This window comes from Crocodylus siamensis, chromosome 13, assembly GCF_052110815.1.
Source record: "Crocodylus siamensis isolate JL-2025a chromosome 13, ASM5211081v1, whole genome shotgun sequence".
Classification (NCBI taxonomy): domain Eukaryota; kingdom Metazoa; phylum Chordata; order Crocodylia; family Crocodylidae; genus Crocodylus; species Crocodylus siamensis.
Genome location: NC_143407.1, coordinates 14,904,748 through 14,922,668, shown reverse-complemented (window position 1 = coordinate 14,922,668; position 17,921 = coordinate 14,904,748). Strand labels below are relative to the sequence as shown.

General features: G+C 45.0%; 1 protein-coding gene across 7 annotated transcripts in view; it reads left to right on the top strand.

Moving 5' to 3' along the window:
- PPP1R12B (protein phosphatase 1 regulatory subunit 12B) overlaps nt 1-17,921 on the top strand; it is a 187,186-nt gene that overhangs the window by 148,676 nt on the left and 20,589 nt on the right. For all 7 annotated transcript variants that reach the window (XM_090024876.1, XM_090024874.1, XM_090024877.1 and 4 more), the window contains 5 exons: nt 8,743-8,759; nt 9,820-9,967; nt 13,463-13,567; nt 14,916-14,969; nt 16,342-16,392. In XM_090024876.1, the coding sequence (XP_089881002.1) occupies nt 8,743-8,759; nt 9,820-9,967; nt 13,463-13,567; nt 14,916-14,969; nt 16,342-16,392 (375 nt within the window). The remainder of the gene's footprint in view (nt 1-8,742; nt 8,760-9,819; nt 9,968-13,462; nt 13,568-14,915; nt 14,970-16,341; nt 16,393-17,921) is intronic.

The following is a 17,921-nucleotide window of genomic DNA, read 5'->3' as shown; positions in this document are numbered from 1 at the left end:
GTGTTAGCAGGGGAGTGGCAACTCCTGTCCGTGCTCCAACGCTTTTGTGTTTTAGGGCTTATGGGGACCCTCTGTGAGCTGGATAGCAGGGCTCTGGCAGGCTGGAGGTTGAGCACCCCTAGTTTAAAGAAATAATGGGACATTGGTTCAGCACTGACTTGGAAGGAAACATGCTGCCTTCTGAATTGCAATCAGGACTTCCCACAGTTTCTGGGCTTTCACTGATCTTCCTCTTAGATAGTGCCCTGATCTGGCTCTGTTTTGCCTGAGGTCAATGACATTGCAGTCAGAAGCTTGTGTGGCTGTTCTAGTTTTTGTTCAAGTTCTGAGGAAAACTGTATGATGTGGGCAAAGCCAACCGTAATGTTGGAAGTTTAGTATTGATATAAAGGAAAAACAAAAATGAAGGGTTTTTTTCTGTATTGAATGTCTCGGAATACTTTTAACATAGCATTTTGTAAAGCATTCAAGAAACAGAAATAGAAAATCCCATGCTTACAATGTATATCTGACTGAATGGCTGCATGTTGTGACCTTTTGTCTTTTTGCTCTCTTTTTTCTCCCTGCAGTTTCTTCTTATGCTCTGATTTTTTGTCTTTTATATCTGATTTAATTTTTTTTCCCCTCTTTGGGATAGGGATTTTCTGCTCATGTAGTATATGAAGTGATGCTGAGCTACTGTTCCAGGAAACATAATCTGTACACTATGTGATTTTAAATGATAAGCTATGAAAACTTTATGTTAAAGCAATGGGGTTTTTTTTTTTTTACATTTTTCCTATAGCTTTCTTAAAAAAAACAAACTGGAGAGATGATTGGGCTAGTGTAATTTCTGGAAGCATAGAGCTAAACCGATCATGAGCACAGTGCCCACAATTTGGCCCAGATTTGCAGAACTATACTGGAATCTGAACTCCCTTGAAAAGCTGGCCCCAACCTAGAATCATAGAAAATAAGGGTTGGAAAGGACCTCAGCAGGTCACCTGGTCCAGTCCCCTGCTCAGAACAGGACCATCCCCAACTAATCATTCCAGCCAGGGCTTTGTTGAGCCAGGCCTTAAAAACCTCCAAGGATGGAGATTCCACCTCCTCTCTGGGTAACCCATTGCAGTGCTTCAGCCTCCTAGTCAGAGAGTTTTTCATAATATGCAACCTAATATCCAACTATTGCTTCTTGTTCTGTCATCTGCCACCACTGAGAACAGTCTAGCTCCATCCTCAGTTTTCTCTTTTTCAGACTGAACCCAGTTCCCATAGCCTCACCTCAGAAGTTATGTCCCCCAACCCCCTAACCATTTTTGTTTCCCACTACTAGACTCTCTCCAGCTTGTCCACATCCTTTCTGTAGTGGGGGGGCCCAAAACTGAGCACACTACTCCAGATGTGGCCTCACCGAACAGAGGGGAAGAACCACTTTCCTTGATCTGCTGGCAGTGCTCCTACTAATGCAGCCCAGAATACTGTTAGCCTCCTTTCCAATGAGGGTACACTGTTGACTCGTATCCAGTTTATTGTCCACTATAACCCCCAGGTCCTTTTCTTAATTTGTCAAGTACTTCTGAAAGCCTTCCTTTTAAATCAGGACTGTTCAGTTGCTGTTTTGGTGGGTCACATGCAGCCTGTGAGCAGTTAACCTGCAGCTTGTGGGCCCTTACGGGCACCTCTCCCACTGCCACATCATGGAGGAGGGCTGGGGAGTCACCAGCAAAGCCTGCATGGAGGGGAGAAAGGGCTGCACACCAGCACCTTATGTGGCTCCTGGCCATTAGAGGTGTGTGAGGCTTTGGACAGAGCTTTGGATCCAGAGAAGCTTTGGATGCTTCGGGGTCCAAAGCAGCATATCTGGGTCGAAGCGCTGGTCTCGTTAAGCTTCCCGAAGTGGTTCGGAGCTGCCTCTGAGCCACCTCCGAGATCTGGCCATAGGGTATAATGGGGAAACAATAAAATACCTATAGTTTTGTTTTTTGTCTGATTTGGATGAATTTTCAGAGGTGGCAGAGAGTCTGCCAAGTTTCAAGGAGATTGGTGCAGGGGTTTGGGGGTAACCACCCCAAATTCTTGAAAGCAAAACTCCTACCACATCTGTGTGTTACAACACAGGGGGGTCAAAACTGCAAGGGTGGTAGCTCTTACTGAGGCCACAAAGCCTGCCAAGTTTCAAGAAGATCAGTGGAAGGGTTTGGGGGGAACTGCCCCTCAAGCTGCGGACAAGCACAACTCGTGCCACAGGTGACACCGCGTGTCTTAAAGCGCAGCAGGGTGACAGCTGCAGGGATCATGGCCCCTGCTGTGACTCCTGCCAGCTGTGGAGGAGATTGGTGCGGGGGGCTCTGGGGCCTGCACCCCTAGCTGCTGACAGGCAAAACTCGTGCCAAGACTGTCTTTGTCTTGGGGCAGTTGATTGTCTGTATTGATTCTTTCCTCTCCTTAGTCTGGTTTTGTAGGTGCTAATTGATGCTCATTAAGGAACTTTGCTTTCAAGCATTTGGGGTATAGTTCCCCCCCCCTCCAAACCCCCGTACCGATCGCCTTGAAACCTGATCGCCTTGAAACCTGGCAGGCTTTGTGGCCTCAGTAAGAGCTACCAGCCCTGCAGTTTTCACCCCCCTGTGGTGTAGCACGCAGCCGTGACATGAGTTTGGCTTTCAAGAATGTGGGATACAGTTCCCCCCTAACCCCTGCACCGATCTTCTTGAAATTTGGCAGGTTCATGCTCTCGGCAGAGGCTACCATCCCTGCAAGTTTCATCCAAATCTGACAAAAAACAACAAGTTATCGATATTTCATTGATTACCCCATTATACCGTATGGCTGGATCTCTGATGCATTGCCCAAGTTTTGGCTGGATCGAGGCAGAAACTCAGTTGGAGCTCTGGATCAGGTCGCGGCCATATGAAGCGACCAGATCTGAAGCCGGATCACTCGCACAGGCCTACTGGCCATGCTGAAGTTGGACAGCTCTGATTTAAATAAATAACATTCATTCGCTCTCCTGCCTGCTCATTCTCCCACCACTTTATTTTTTAACCTGCCCTGAAGCTCATGCCTCCCAAATTGCACCCTATGTGTATCTGCTGCAGTGCATGGCTGAAGACCTGAAGGTTTCATTATTCATGTTCTTTCGGCAGTTTTAAAATACTTATAACTTTGTTTAAATTACATTCATTGCCTCCTTTTGCTTTAAGAGCCTTCTGTGACACTCAGAGCATTGTCCATATTGCCTTTCAAAGTCCAGCCCTTTCAATAGGCCCCCTTTGGAAAAATATATAATTGGATTTTTTTTATTTTATTTTTTTTACAGTAGGGGATATTTTTTCACTGAACTTCTCAAATTTTGCTATGCCTGGAAGCCAGTTGTGTGTATTTGAGACCAAAATTGAAACATCAAAAAGTGGTTTTCCCTGAAGTACCTCTCCAGAAATTGCGGGTCAACTGAAAGAATGGTCTTTGATAGAAACTGACTTTACCACCTTAATTACATCAGGGTAGTCAGCTAGTACTATAATGTTAAGTTCAGACTTCTCTTTCCAAATCCAGCCTTTATACTGGCTTGTGGAAAGTTCGGTCTTGTTCCAGCTTGAACTTAATTATCTTTTTGTTTCATTATGTATCACTGTAACTGCAACATATATCTGCTGAGGGATTTCAAACCTTGGGAAAGATGTAGGCTTTCTGTGAAGTGCTACAGTCTGGAGCAGAAATAGGAAATGTAGTGATGCCTTTTGAGTTATAAACTTGAGAATATACTAAAATAACTTAAGACAGAGCCATACTAAAATAACTTAAGACAGAGCCATACATTTTGCATATGCTGCTGTCCGCTAGTTGGCTGTTTTTCTTCAGTTCTGAGATGTCTGTTTAGCTGATGGGATTGCCTAAACAGGGGTTTGCAAACTTTCGCTGCCAGAGCAGCAGCTTGCAACCTGGCCCCCATAGGCCACACACATCCAGACCCCTGAAAAGTCAAGTTAGCTCAGGCAGCTTTGAGCTCAACTCGCTGCAGATGAAGATACTGGAGAGTGGGTAGGTGGCTAGGCACAGCTCTGCCACTAACTGTCCTGTGCTGCCCCAAGCTGGGTTAGACCTACCTAGACTGGATCCAACCTTTTTGTGGGCTAGATCTGGCCTGAGGGCCACAGGTTGTAGACTCCTGACCTATAGGAATCTTTCAATAAAGAAAACTGAGACCTGCCCCAGGGAATTCCACGTGATGCTTATGAAAGCAATGTGTAGACAGTAGAGTGTAGACTCAGACCTTGTCTCTTTCTTTCTGTCATTTCTGGTAGTCACTTTTAAGTATTTTTTTTTTTAAATATCCTTCTTTTACGTGTATATGTATCCAGTCTTTTGCATCTAGAAAAAATGTTTTGAAGAAGCCCATTTTGCCTTTTCTATGGTGAAATCAGGTTTTCTCACATTAACAACAAAGGGTTGTGAATCTTTTTCCTTTACTACTGTATTTTCTTTCATACCCCATGCCCCTGAATAAGATGTACCTTGTTTTTGAAAGGTGGAATGAAGAAAAAAAAGACTTTTCCTTGAAAGTATCAGTAAGTACAGCATTTTCACAAGGGAAAATGTAGGCAGCTGAAGTAGGGAAATGCAAAAAACAGTGGCTGCTCTGTTAACCCCCACTAGCTGTAAGAAGCCCTTCTGTCTGAGTCAAAATAGCTAGCCCTTCTAATCTTCTCAAGCTGAGTTGGGTGGGCAGCTAGCAGTACCAGCCAATCCTAGCCAGCAGCACTTGTGGAATGAACTGAGGGCACACCTGGCTCAAATAGAGGGCCTAAGCAGTTCAGCTTCAATAGGATCAAGCCCTCCATTGACTTGGCAGGTGCTCTTGGCTCCCCCTCCCCTGCCCCACCCAGCTCAGCTTGAAAAGAGAAGAGCAGCCAAAGAATTTGGCTTAGTCAGTGATACTAGCCACCATATCAGGTGAGGACCCAATCCTACTGGAGCCATACTGCCAGGCTTCTCTGTGCCAGCCAGCTAGCCCTCAGCAAATTTGGTAGGCATTGCTGAATACCCACCTGGCTCAAAGAAGGACCAGAGAGTATACCTTCCTCATGACTGAGCCCTCTTCCCCCAGCACTTCCCTGTTGAAGCTCTGCACTCTTATTTCCAGCAGCTATTTTTTGGGCAAGAAAGGTGCATGTTGAATAAATGCAGCACTCCCCCCTGCCCCCCACCCCACTCGTCCTTTCTTCTGTGCCTCTGAAAAGGCCTCTACAACAACACTCAAATCCTGCTTTTGAGGATTTTCAGTATTGTGGAGTTATGTTGCATATCATTTTTGCTGCTACCATTTGACTTCTGCACTTATATATAATGGAGAACCTTCCAACCCACAGAACTCTTACTAACAAACATGGCTTACCACAGGTAACCTCTGTCATGTTATAGTGCCAAGCAAAACCGTCCTTTGATTTATTTTGTGCTTAAGTTGGCTGAGGTTGTCTTTGGCTTGAGTGCAAGTGGGTTGTAACAAATGTAGCACTAAGAATAGAACTCAAGTAGTTTGCAGGTCAGTGGAAATTGTAGGGGAAAGGAGGCGCAATGTATTCTGCACCAGAAATTCCCAACCTTCCCCCAGTGTAGAACCTCCACCCCATTCATGAACCTCCTGCACCTCTTAGAGCTTTGCAGTCACACCTGGCTTCTGAAAAGTGAGAATCCTTCTGCTCCCAGGGAAAGTGGTAGCTATTTGTGGATTTCCAGAGTTTTAATACATACCTAGGAGGTGGGAAGAGGACTGACTCTATTATTCTTTGTTATTCATGTGACTCATTGGACATTTCTTCCACCAGAGCAAGAAGGCATGCATTGATTTAGAAATGAGTATGCAACCAATTAGTGTGAAACAGAAGATGATGAGACAACCAAACCTATGTGAATGATTCCATTTATGATGTCCCTGTGGGTCAGATTTTTGGGTTCTGCAAAAATTGACTAGCAGTCTTCAGAAATGGCTGCTTTAGGCTTGCAGTTGAAGAGAGAGGGGCAAAATCATTTCACAGATGTTAGGGGCTGGAAAAGATCTCACAAGATCATTAGGTCCAGCCCCCCTGCACTTGGGCAGGAAAGACTGCTGGGGTCAGATTACCCCAGCAAGGTGAGCATCAAGATGCTTTTTGAAGATTGTCAGGATGGGTGACTGTACCATCTCTGGGGGCAGGGAGTCTGTTCCAGACCCTCAGCACTTGACTTGTAAATACGTTTTTCTTTATGTCCAATCTGAAGTGATCTGCAATCAGTTTGTGCCTGTTGTTTCTTGTCTTCCCCTGGGGGACCTAGGTGAACAGATGTTCCCCCAATCCCTGATGTATGCCGCTAATATACTTATAGGCTGCCATCAAGTCCCCTCTGAGTCTTCTCTTCTCCAGGCTTAACAGTCCCAAGTTTTTCAGCCTCTCCTTGTATGACCTGCTCTCTCTTAGCCATTGTTAACCTTTGTAGGGGAAGAATTCAAGTCTGTCTAATGTGAACTAGATTAGAGGAGGTACTAAATATGTGCAACTGACCTAGAACTTCCTCTGCTTTAATTGATTACATTGGGATACCTGCTACAGACACAGTGTACTTACTCTAATCCCAGACAAGGGTTTTTTTCCTTATTCATCATGGGAGGAAATGGTCTCTCACCTTGGATTTGAGTATAAGAGTGGGGGGACAGGTGGCTCCTGTGGCTTCAGCCCCTGCTACCTCTGCACCACCTAGGGTGGCCATAGGTCCTGTTTTATATCAGACCATCCTTTTTTTAAAAAAAACTCTTTATCCCCTGTCCATTTCTAAATGAGGAATGGACTGCAAAAATTCTGTATTTCAGTTCATTGGTGGAAATACATGTCAGTCATTTGTCCTTGCAATTCTATTGGCTGTGTCTACAAGTAGAGTGGTACACAGCCAGGAAGAACAGGGTTCCAAGCCAACTAGGGAGGGAGGGAGTTGGTCTTTTTGTAATGTAAAGTAAGTAAAACTCCTTACTGCTGATTGGCCAAGGGTCATGGTGGTTCCACCCCTCATTGCTGATTGGTTGAGGAGGTGGCAGCCCCGTCCCACACCACAGATTGGCCATAGGAGCCAGTAGTCCCTCCCCTTCGCCAAGGGGATACAAAGGAACCTCTGCTTAGTGCTCTTCATTGGTTCCAGAAAAACCGAGTGTTAAGTGAAACAGTGCAAAACGAAATCCATTTGCCCATAGGAATGAATGTAAATATAGGTAATTTGTTGGCGCCACTTCTCACCGCTGTCACCTCTCCCCACCTGCCCACGTGCCAGCCTGGGCACCAGCACTCCTGCTGCCTTGCTCTGGGTATAGGCCTCTGCCAGCCCTGGCCCTGGGCCCCACACTGCTGCTGCCCCACCCTGGGTGCAGGTTCGCCCTGGCCCTGGCCCTACCCTGGGCACTGATGCAGGCCCCGCACTTCTCCCCATGCTTCAATTGGTGAACTCAGGAGGTGGAGCATCCCACAGGAGCAGGGTGGATGTTTGCAGCTGACTGGGAGGAGGGGGATTTGCAGTGTCCACGCTATATGCCCAGCTGGCTGTAAACCCCACCCCCGGCCGGCTCCACCACCCCACCAGTCTGTTCACCAGCTGTGCCTGGCTTCTCCCCACTGCCCATGCTTGTGCCCACGCCCCCCTCTGCCCCCCACTCGTTGCCATTCGCCACACTTGCTGCTGCTGCTGCCAGCACCGCTGCTTCTCTCCGCCTTCCTGCCAAAACTTGCTGATTCCACGCAGCACTATAGCGAAACTCGCTAAGTGCTCAGTGAAACCAGGTATCAGTTTTTTAAATGAGCACCATAGCGAAACAGCACTAATCAAAACCGCGTTAAGCAGGGGCTGCCTGTATCTTGTATTCTGGGAATGCATAAGTAGCCATCCTAGCCTCACCTGTGCCCTGTGCCTCCCCCTGCCCCCTACCCTTAACTGCAGCTTCCAGGACACAGAGCATATGCTGGCTTCTGCCCAGCAGCAGTGGTGACAGCTCCAGTTTCAGCTCCATCACAGTCCTGGGGCTGCTGCCACTACAGTTGCCACAGCCTGTCTGGGTAGAGGCTGGGTGTTCTGTGTCTTGGGCAAGAGCTGGAGCTGCAACGGAGGGTAAGCAGCAGCGGAGGGGAAGGGGAGGCGGGTGGGGAGGAATGGCAGGGAGAAAATAGTGTACGAGGCAACATGGGGCCAGGGGCAGAAGTGGACAGGCAGCAGGGTATATGGTACAGGAGGAAAGAGGCAGCCGTCAAGCTTCTTAACTCCCTCACTCCTTGCCTCCCTACTGCTGCTTTCTTTGCTGCAACAATGTGGAGGACAAATTCACAAATTTTCCGTGTATAGAATCTAATTATGGGGGGTTGTCTTAAATTCAGAGTAGTCTTGGATCCTGGTCCATATTTTATATGCACTCTCATTAGGCTTCGGTTTCCCCTTGGCATCAGCCACAAAACATGGCAATTCTTTTTTTAAATTGCAATTTGACCAAATTTGTCTGTTAACTTTCACCTTATCTAGAAAGGAATGAAATCTAAAGTGTTTCAGTGAAGCCAAAGCGATCAAGAGGTTATGGGCAAAGATCTGGAAGTTACTATTTGTGTATGTGATGGCTAAATGGGCCCCTGGCCACTTGATTTCAAGATTGAAAATTACTCCTAAATGCCATTGCTGCAGTGTTTCATTTGAAGTGTTAATTCTGCTAATTGCTAATCCTGTTTTTTCCCCTTTTGTTTTCCTTCTTCCTTTTAGCATGAAAGACTTTCCAGGTAAGAGTTTTCCCTTGCATACTTTCTAATTAATATGTATAAACAAGATGCACGTATGTTGCCTCCTGGTTTCACAGTACATAAAATGAGTAGCATAAACTGCTTATTGGTTGATTTGATTTGATAGGCCATCTCCCTTTCCCCACCCCTCTCCAAGGCTCAGAGTGGCTTACATTAAAAGCCAAAATAACTGATGAAAACAGAGTAAGATATGAAAAGAAGATAGTATAACAAAACAAGCTCACATGCACACAATATCCAAAAGTTCAAAACCAGTCCACCCCACTCATTTCTGCTTCCCTGCCTCTAACCTAAGTCAGTGTCTTCCTCCTTCTCTCCCTCCCACCCCCACAACCCAGCCTGACTAAACTCAACTCAACTCAAGCTTCCCAGGTCCCATTCATTACCTCCATAAAAAATAAATTTGGAAATGCACCTTAGACCAAACTTTGATTCCAAAGCAGGTTGCCCAGGGTAAGGTTCTTGCCTCAAGTGAACTTCCAAGTCACTTTTCTTCCCTTCAAGTTGCTGCTTATTGAGTTTAAGGGAAAGACATTAGTTCTTTCCCTGTTACCTGTCTGTTTGTTTGGTAGTCATCTATGCTTCCGGATCATGGTGTGTGTGTGAGAGGTCACCTAGACCTTTGACACGCATGCTTAAGCAGGAGTTTTGGAGGAGTGGAGGCTGCCTAGACCCCTGTTACCTGAGTGAGTGGGGAAACCACCCTATCATCCAGACAGACCCATAACTTCAAGGAAAAGATTGGAAGCAGGTGCTGCCCTGGAGAGGCTGGGCCCAATTACCACTGCCCTGAGTTTTTTCTAAAAATTAGGTGGCCAGTTGGCCTTCATCAGTCAGAGATTCCTCATGTGGAATTCATTTCAAACTGTTTGTTTTGAGAGACCCTGAATACTATCAGCAACACTTGAATTAGCAATTTCTTTGAGCTGTCTGGCAGATATTTTCCCAGAAGGCTTGAGCTCTGACCAGTCACGTTCATACTGACAGCATTTCAAGTGTTCTCAAACTGTTCTTTAAGTGTCAGCTCTTATGTGTTTAGGTTGGAATTGGCAGGTACGAACCCTACCACCAGTGACTCCTACAGCGATCGTGCCTCCAGCCGCTCCAGTGCTTACACCCGGAGAGAGAACCGCTTGGCCTCTCTCAGCGCCAGAACAGAAGACGAGAGTAACAGGGACTATAAAAAGGTAGGGCTGCTTTAGGTGCGCTGTTTTACGCTACAACTGCCTATTCCAGTTGTAGCCTTCCATCAGAAACCTGGGTTTTAACAAGAGTTGCTGAGAAGGAACAAAAAAGGGGGAATGTTTTCAGGAATGGCCTGTTCAACAACCCTTCTGTTTGCAAGGGGATCCTGCTTTAAGCTTAGCTTGTAAAGAGCTTCTTTCTCTTGAATTCACTCTGTACTAGGATCACAGAAAGTTTGTTCAAGTGCAACACTCCGCTGTTCTTTACAGCCCTGAAGAAGGACCAAGAGACTCAAGGAAAGCTGTGAAAGTGAAATATGTAGGAATGGAGGGTTAGGGATGAAAGCAGACTGGAAATGTGCTCTGGCTTAAGCGAGTTTGCTTTGTTTTAAGTGCATGTGTGTACTTCATCTGTACTTTTCAAATGGCAGACACTGCTGTTTAACATGCAGCTATTGCCTTTTGGGCAAGGTTTGCTTGGCATTATCACGTGATAATATTTGCCTAGTGTCTGTAACCAGTTGATTTTCATGATGTACCTCATCTGTTTTGAATTTGCATGAGGATGAAACCTAACTATTTTTATGGGGAAGAGCAGACATGGAAAATGTAGATGAAGAATAGCACTATATAAGAAAAGATGTCCTTGCGAGTCGCAGTGCCCTCTTCAATTTACATTTTTCCCATGTTTGATTTAATCCTTGAAAAAATTAATATTAAAGGATAAAATGAATCTTAATATGCTCCCAGATTGCACACATGCATACAAAAGCAGCAAAACTATATGAAAGGTAAATGGATAGAATTATCTTAATTTCCCTACGGGTTTACTACTGAGAGGTACTTCTTCTTAGTTTTGTAAATATGCAGCTCCATAAGAGAAATCCATCCAGGTTATTAATGGGAATGTCCTAAAGAGCCAGTCAATATTCAGGACTCATGGTATTCTAGCACTGTTTGCCTAAATGCAGTTGCCATGTCTCTCTGAAACAGAAAACCTCAGTGGATTTAGGAATTGAATGGGAGGGCCATTTTTCTCTCTCTCTGGTGGTGCCTGGTGGTAGCAACAGCAGAGAAAGCCCACCTGGTCTGGTGCACCCTGTACAAGCTACCCATTGCTAAGAAGACTTGTGGCCTGGGCTCCTGGCCATAGGTACTTTTGTCTGTCACTTAGACCCAGCGGCATTGGTGGCCTGCCCTTTCTAAAGGAGGGAGGACACTCTTTTCCATGTCTTTCTGGACTGCCTCTGCCTGCTGCTGCTTGTTGCTGCACTCAGCATCCTCTTTGGCATGCTAGATCTGAACTTCTCTAAGACTGTGTACATCTTTATCCTGTACCAAGTATCCAAGAGGAGCATGATCTGCCTGACCAACTCCTTTCCTGTTAGGCCAGGCCAAGATGGTGACTCTGAAAAGCTTCAGTAACTTGCTTACAGGGACCAGCTTCGATGCCCTCCAACTCTTGCACTTCTTGATCTAGGCACACGTCACCTTTTGAATTTGGACTCTTCATCTTGCAACCAAATGTGAAGCAGTTTGCATAATACTGGCCATCAAGGGGGGCCTCTGCAAGGTGGAAGATGGACAGCTGGTTCTACATGTGTTACCTAATGAGAGCCCTGGGGGAGAGGGTTTCAATGTCTGGGTTTTTGTTTTTTGGAGGGGTGTTTTTGGTTTATTTTTGCTGACTGGTGTTTGATGCTTGGCCCCAGGCAGGGCGACGTACCTTTTACATTTTCACAATTTGTTTCTAATACTTATAAAGGTTTAATGAGTCAAAATTCTCTTCTGGCTCTGGCTCTCCTCTCTGTCATGGTCTCAGCCTCTCCCCCAGAAGCCTCATTGCTTCTTTGGTCTGGTTGCACACTGTCAAGCTGACTCACCTCTTCGACTCAGCCTGGTCTACCTAGCTCTTGGCCAAAGCCCCAGCTGGGCCTGCACTCTGTCCCCTTGGCTGAAGTGAAACCGTCCCTCTCTGTGTGTTGCCCTAGAAGACTTGTTGTCCTAGAAGACCATCTCAGCACATGACAAACCCTCCCCGATGTTGCCCAGAAGACCATCTCAGCACATGACAAGCCCTCCTCAGTGACAGCTTACTCTGTCACTGTCTGTTTCTCTGGCTGTGTACAGGTGAACCGAGCATTCTGCCGTCCCTCCCTGTGCCCAGCAAGAACAGTGAAGGGATCTGCCTTGAGATCTTGTCTGAGAAGACACTGTACACATGGGCAGTCAAAGTACATCAGGCCGACAGTAATACCAAAGCAAGCCTCCCCAGCCTGAGGCACCCTGTACAAGTTGCCCATTGCCAAGAGAACTGGTGACTTCACTGGTAGCTGCTGCTTGGGGCCATGGCCATGGACACTTACGTTCACCACTTAAACCTGGCAGCATTGGTGGCCTGCTCTTTCTGTGAGGAGGAGGAGGTGGAAGAGGTCCTTTTCTGTGCCTTCCTGGACTGCCCCTACCTGCTGCCACTCTTTGCTGCCTTCAGCAGCCTCTTTAGCACACTGGACTTGAACTTATCTGAGACTGTACATCATCTTTATCCCATACCAAGTAGCCAAGAGGAGCATGATATGCCTGGCCAACTTCCTGCTGGGCAAGGACAAGGTGGTGACTCTGAAAAGCTTCAGAAACCTGCTTACAGAGGCCGTCCCTCCAACTCTTCCACCTTCTGGCCCAGACGCATGCTATCATTTGAATTTGGACTCTTCATCTTGCAACCAACTTGAAGCAATTTGCATCATGCCGCCCCTCAGGAGTACCCTCTGCTAGGTGGAAGATGGACATCTCCACGTATAACCCCGTGAGAGGCCTGGGGGAGAGGTTCCAACCTCTGGTGACATGGTATTTTTGTCACCAGCAAGTGTTTCATGTGGGACCTTTGGAAGTTCCACACACTTTGCACTTTCACCATTTGTTTTTAATATTTGTGTAATAAAACGTATCAAAAGTCTCTCGCTCCCCCCCTACCTTCTGTCTCTGTCTGTCTCTCACCTCTGTCTCCTTTGACTTTTTGCCCTTTTTCTCCCCTTTTGAAATGAAAGTGTATATGCTCAGTTAGGTTATATTGGATTAATTCAATAGCTGCACCTTTTAGGTATGTTCAGTGAGATCACTGAAATAGTCTGTTGAAACTATGTCTTTTATTATGGTGAGTGGGTTACTTGATATAAAATTGTTCCCTTTCATTTGCCCATTGGCTGTGGCTTTAAAACTGTGACATTTGTGAAGGATTTTTCAATGTGATCATTTTCTTTAAGGAGCCACAAGCAGAGAAACTGAGCCCCTTTGTCCCTCTTCAGAATATACTGGATTGCTTGCAGGAGTTGGTCCCCAGCCCTAAATAATGATACCTGCAGGTTTTAAAGCAACGCATATGTGTCTGTGTGTATACACGCACAAACGTATGGCCTAAAGCTGTGACTGTTAGACTGAGGCTCATGTCGTAATTCTAAAGCAGTCTCATTGACTTGTGTATCTTGTTTCCTGCTTCAGCTCTATGAAAGTGCCCTGTCTGAAAACCAGAAGTTGAAATCAAAACTGCAGGAAGCTCAGTTGGAGCTGGCTGACATCAAATCAAAATTAGAAAAAGCAACCCAGGTAAGGAGAAAAGAAGCCCCAGGAATGGTGAGATAAAGATGGAGCAATGGGTATCAGCTCATGAATCTGAGGGAAGAGCCAGTGTACTTTCTGTAAAGGAACACTACTTCACTGTCATATGGTTTGGATTCTTTAGCAATATGTAGTAGAAGGGCAAAGTATGGTTATGTCTATATTAGTTGCTATGTCAAACCTGTCTGTGAAGCACTCCCAGGGCCCTGAGTTTCTCCCCACTGTCCCACTGCTTGTCCCAAGGATCAGACTGAGGTTGCTCTGGGATAACTCCTTATCTCTGCAAGCCACAGCTCAGCTGCCCTTATACTGGACCTGCTGCAGAAAGGGAATCTCTGCCAGCTCTAGGTGGCCTCCCCTTCAGGTTGTGAAAGAAATTTTAGGTGCTCCTTTCCCTAGAATGAGAAAATATCACTTACCCAGAGATTAGATTTGCTCTTTCCACAGGCAACCATTAAGGAGACAAAGCAACAAAAGGATTTATTATGTAGGACAAAAGAATTATATAAGCAAAATTGACCATACATTTACAGACAGAAAAGCAAGACAACTAACTTCTTGTCTGGCTACACTCTAGCTCTCCTGAGAGGTCTGCCAGTATTGCCAGAAGTCAGGCTTCATGCTGATTGTGCCAGCTCTGGCTGCTGGGGCTTTGGACCCTTCTCCACCTCAGGGGGGGTGCACGGGAGGAAAGAATCCAAGGACCCATGACTATGATAACTTAAAAAAACCAAACCCTCCAAGTAAGCCCCTTCCCCCATCCATCAGTCTTATTGTGATTGCTCATGAATCACCAGAATCCTCCAGAAATGTCTGGTCTCCTAGAGGCAGCTGGAATTCTTCTGGCTGATGGGCCATTTCTCTCAGATGCCTTTTCTATAGAGGATTTAGTTTCTTCGTTATTGGAGGACCATGCCTTGGGTGCGCAACTCAGTAACATCTCCTTCTGCCTATCTGGGAGCTCCTTCTGCCTGTCTGGGAGTGGCAGTTGTCCTTAAGTATGCATGCCATAGTCCCTTGGCTAAACCATGTCCCAAATCATAAAGATATGCATAAACAGTATAACATCTATACAGTGATAAAAGCAGTGTAAATGGATACAGCATAATGCGGGCTTCCCGACAAGACCACACCTGCCATATCAGTACAACAAAACACAAGAAAATGTTTATGGCACCCCATGTGCCCCCCCAGGGGTAGGGCTTGTGACAAACTGTTGTGTCAAGACATCTTTCTTTCCAGGCAAGTGGGTATGGAGACTCTCCATGTTCCCCTCTTGCTTTCTCCTATGCATGCTGCTCTATTTTAATAAGTTTCTATTTTTAACTTTAAATAGCAGAAACAGGAAAAAACCTCTGACCGATCGAGTATGATGGAGATGGAGAAAAGGGTATGTATCTACTTCTTTCTCAGTCCTATTCTCTGATTCTTAAGCCTCTGAGGATGTAGTCTATTATTTTCTGGAAAGAAAGTATTTAATTAAATATTTCACAACTGCTCCAGGAAGTTGAATTTGTAGTAATATTTGAGTTTTGATCTTTTTGGCTTCCCAAACTATGTAAAAACATAGTGCAGTTTTTTTTTTACCTTGTCACAAGATGCTACAGAGCCACAAATCTCTTTGTGGTGCTGAAGGGTAATTGGCTCATTGTGCAATTGTTTCCATGCCCTCCTAGTTTTCATTAACAAAAAAAAAAACATCTCAGCAAAAAATTCTTTCCAGTCAAGTTGGTATTGCCTTATTATACCTTGAAATATGTACCTGTAAGCTCTTCCTCTTTCTGAGCAGTCAAATTCATTGTAGCAGATCAGACTTGAATTGCAACTCTTGCCTAAATTATAACCTTTAAACGTTTTGTTTAAACTGTTTCATAAATTAAATTTTGTGAGCTTCTGCTGCTTGTGAGAATTGTGTGTTTAAATCCAATTCCAGGAGTAAAAAACTTGAATTACTTGCATTAAAAAAACATGCCAGAGTATCTCACCTCTTTTTCAAAGTAGATCTCATTTAGGCACACAAGTTTGGTCAGTAACAAAATTTGATTTCTCCTTGACCTGCAGCTTGTCCCATCAGATCTGTCCTGTGAGGAGGGTGAGCCATGAATCATGGGTTTAGAAAGAACCTCAAAGGTCATCCAACCCACTGCCTCTTCCCTATACCCTCATGGATGCTAGATGAACAGTCCTTTGCTATCCCAGATCTCTTCTCTCAAACCTCTGATGGAGATTTCACCGCATCCTTAACCAGCATGTCCCATTTCCTATTATTTGTATAGTTAGGAGGTTATGATTTCTTTTTTCTCTCTGACATGCAATCTAAGCTTAGTTAATAATAGGTTAAGATTACTTTAGTAAATATGTAGATACAGCAAGTAGTGGTGGGTGTTTAACCAATGATTCCAGTCCCCTGTGAGAAAGTTCAAGTCAGCTCTTCAGAAAGAAGCCGTAACAATTTGTGATTGTCCTATGGTGCATGTTAATTCAAGAAGTGTAGTCTTCTGGCTCCCTGAAGTCCCCCCATGACTTCAATTTTACATACTGCGTGTCAGTTTAACAGCTGACATGTTCTGTCCCAGTGATGGTTGGACTTTTTTTACCTGAAGAAATTCTTGCATTTATGCAATTTATAAAATGTATATGAATGCTTTCCTTATGAGTGTGTCTGTAGAAATATAAAATATTATTTTCCTTCAGAGAAAAAAATGTTTTTTTTCTTTAACCTTTTGCATGATCATTGGTGTTTTTTAATGGTTTCTAAACAGGAGAAGCGAGCCCTTGAGCGGAGACTCTCTGAAATGGAGGAGGAGGTGAAGGTATGGAAGAATTTGCTCCCTTTGTTACTCCGTTTTGTGCTTTTTGCTAATGAATATAAGAGTTGTCATGCAATAAAGGCATACTAATGCAGTATATTGTATTGGAGGAGATGCACACATGACCACCTATGTGTGTCCCTTTAAGCTATCGTGTTGTGTTAATGCCCATGTTCTCAGAACATGGGACATTAATACAACTGCTAAATTATTGCTCAGTTGATTCTTTTACCTATTGGCACTCTGCTGTTTTGATCCCATAACATTAAAGGCTAACCCCAAGTACTTCTGAAACCTCTTGTGGTATCAGAGGTGAGCTTTTGTGTGTTGATCCTGTGTTCTCTGATGCAGTAATTCTGGCTAAAGTTAGGCCCTTGATATTTTGCCCTTTGGTACAGAAAGTCAAAGGACTTTCTCAGGGAGGTGTGTGTGTTTTTGTTTTTTTTGCCAAGCCAGAATCAGCAGCTGGGAGGGGAGAAGGGGGAGAGAATTTACGATAACAACACTTCTGCCCTTTTTTCCTAAAGCAAGTTACTAGAAAGCTGTTTCAATGAGTCCTCCTAGAATAGAATTGCAGCAGCAAGAGAATTTTGTTCTCTCTCATCCCACTTGGAAGCTACAAGGATGCTCAGCAGCATGTGGCCTGTCAGAGGTGGAGGTTTCTTCCTCTACCCACTCATTTGTTCTGCTACTTCTGTTTTCAGTCAATAACTATGAAGGACAGTTATCCCCACATTGTCATGGCTCAGAAGGCTGTGAGTGCTGATCTGTCAGGTACCACTGCTGAGTCAGCTGGGGATACAGCATGTTGTGCTGCCTTTGGTAACCTAACACTTCAAACTGATTTTTGCACTGCTACCTCATGTTATGCAAACACTAATGCTCATGTTTGCAAAATGCACCTCTTTGTTCCCTCCCCACATGCGCTCTTTCCTAGCGAATGTCATCCAAGTGAGACTTAGCTTTATCACTTTAAATGGAAAAGGGGATTCTCTATTTTGGGGCCGAGAGCTGCTGACCCTATAACCTAGCACAGCAATGATGAAAACTATGTCCTGCTTTCCTGTTTAGGGTTCCAATTTTGTGAGTCTGTTGAAATTAAGCTTCACAGCTTTACTGAGCATAATTAGTCTTTGAAGTGTTTTACAACTGCTTAGGCTAAAATTAACATGCCTTTTTCCTTTACCCTCTGAAGGTAGGGTTTGGGAGTTATGGTGCTGGCGACAAGGAAGATAAGTGTCCCAAAGATGCCACATTAGAACACTGTCACATCTGCATGTTGGCAGAAAGTCAAACACCCCAATGAGGAGCGCTAAAACAGAATAGGTCAAATGCAGAACCCTCAATTTAAGTATTCATTCCAGATAAAACATCTGTTCTGGATGGACTTCATCCCCTCTGAAAGAGGGGTTATCATAGTGTGATCCACAGGCCCCTTGGATGTGGCCCATTACCCAGGACTGTCCCTTTTGAAGTAGCTCAACTTTGGGAACCCTCGATCTAAAAGATCTTCAAATATTAGTCTGATGAAA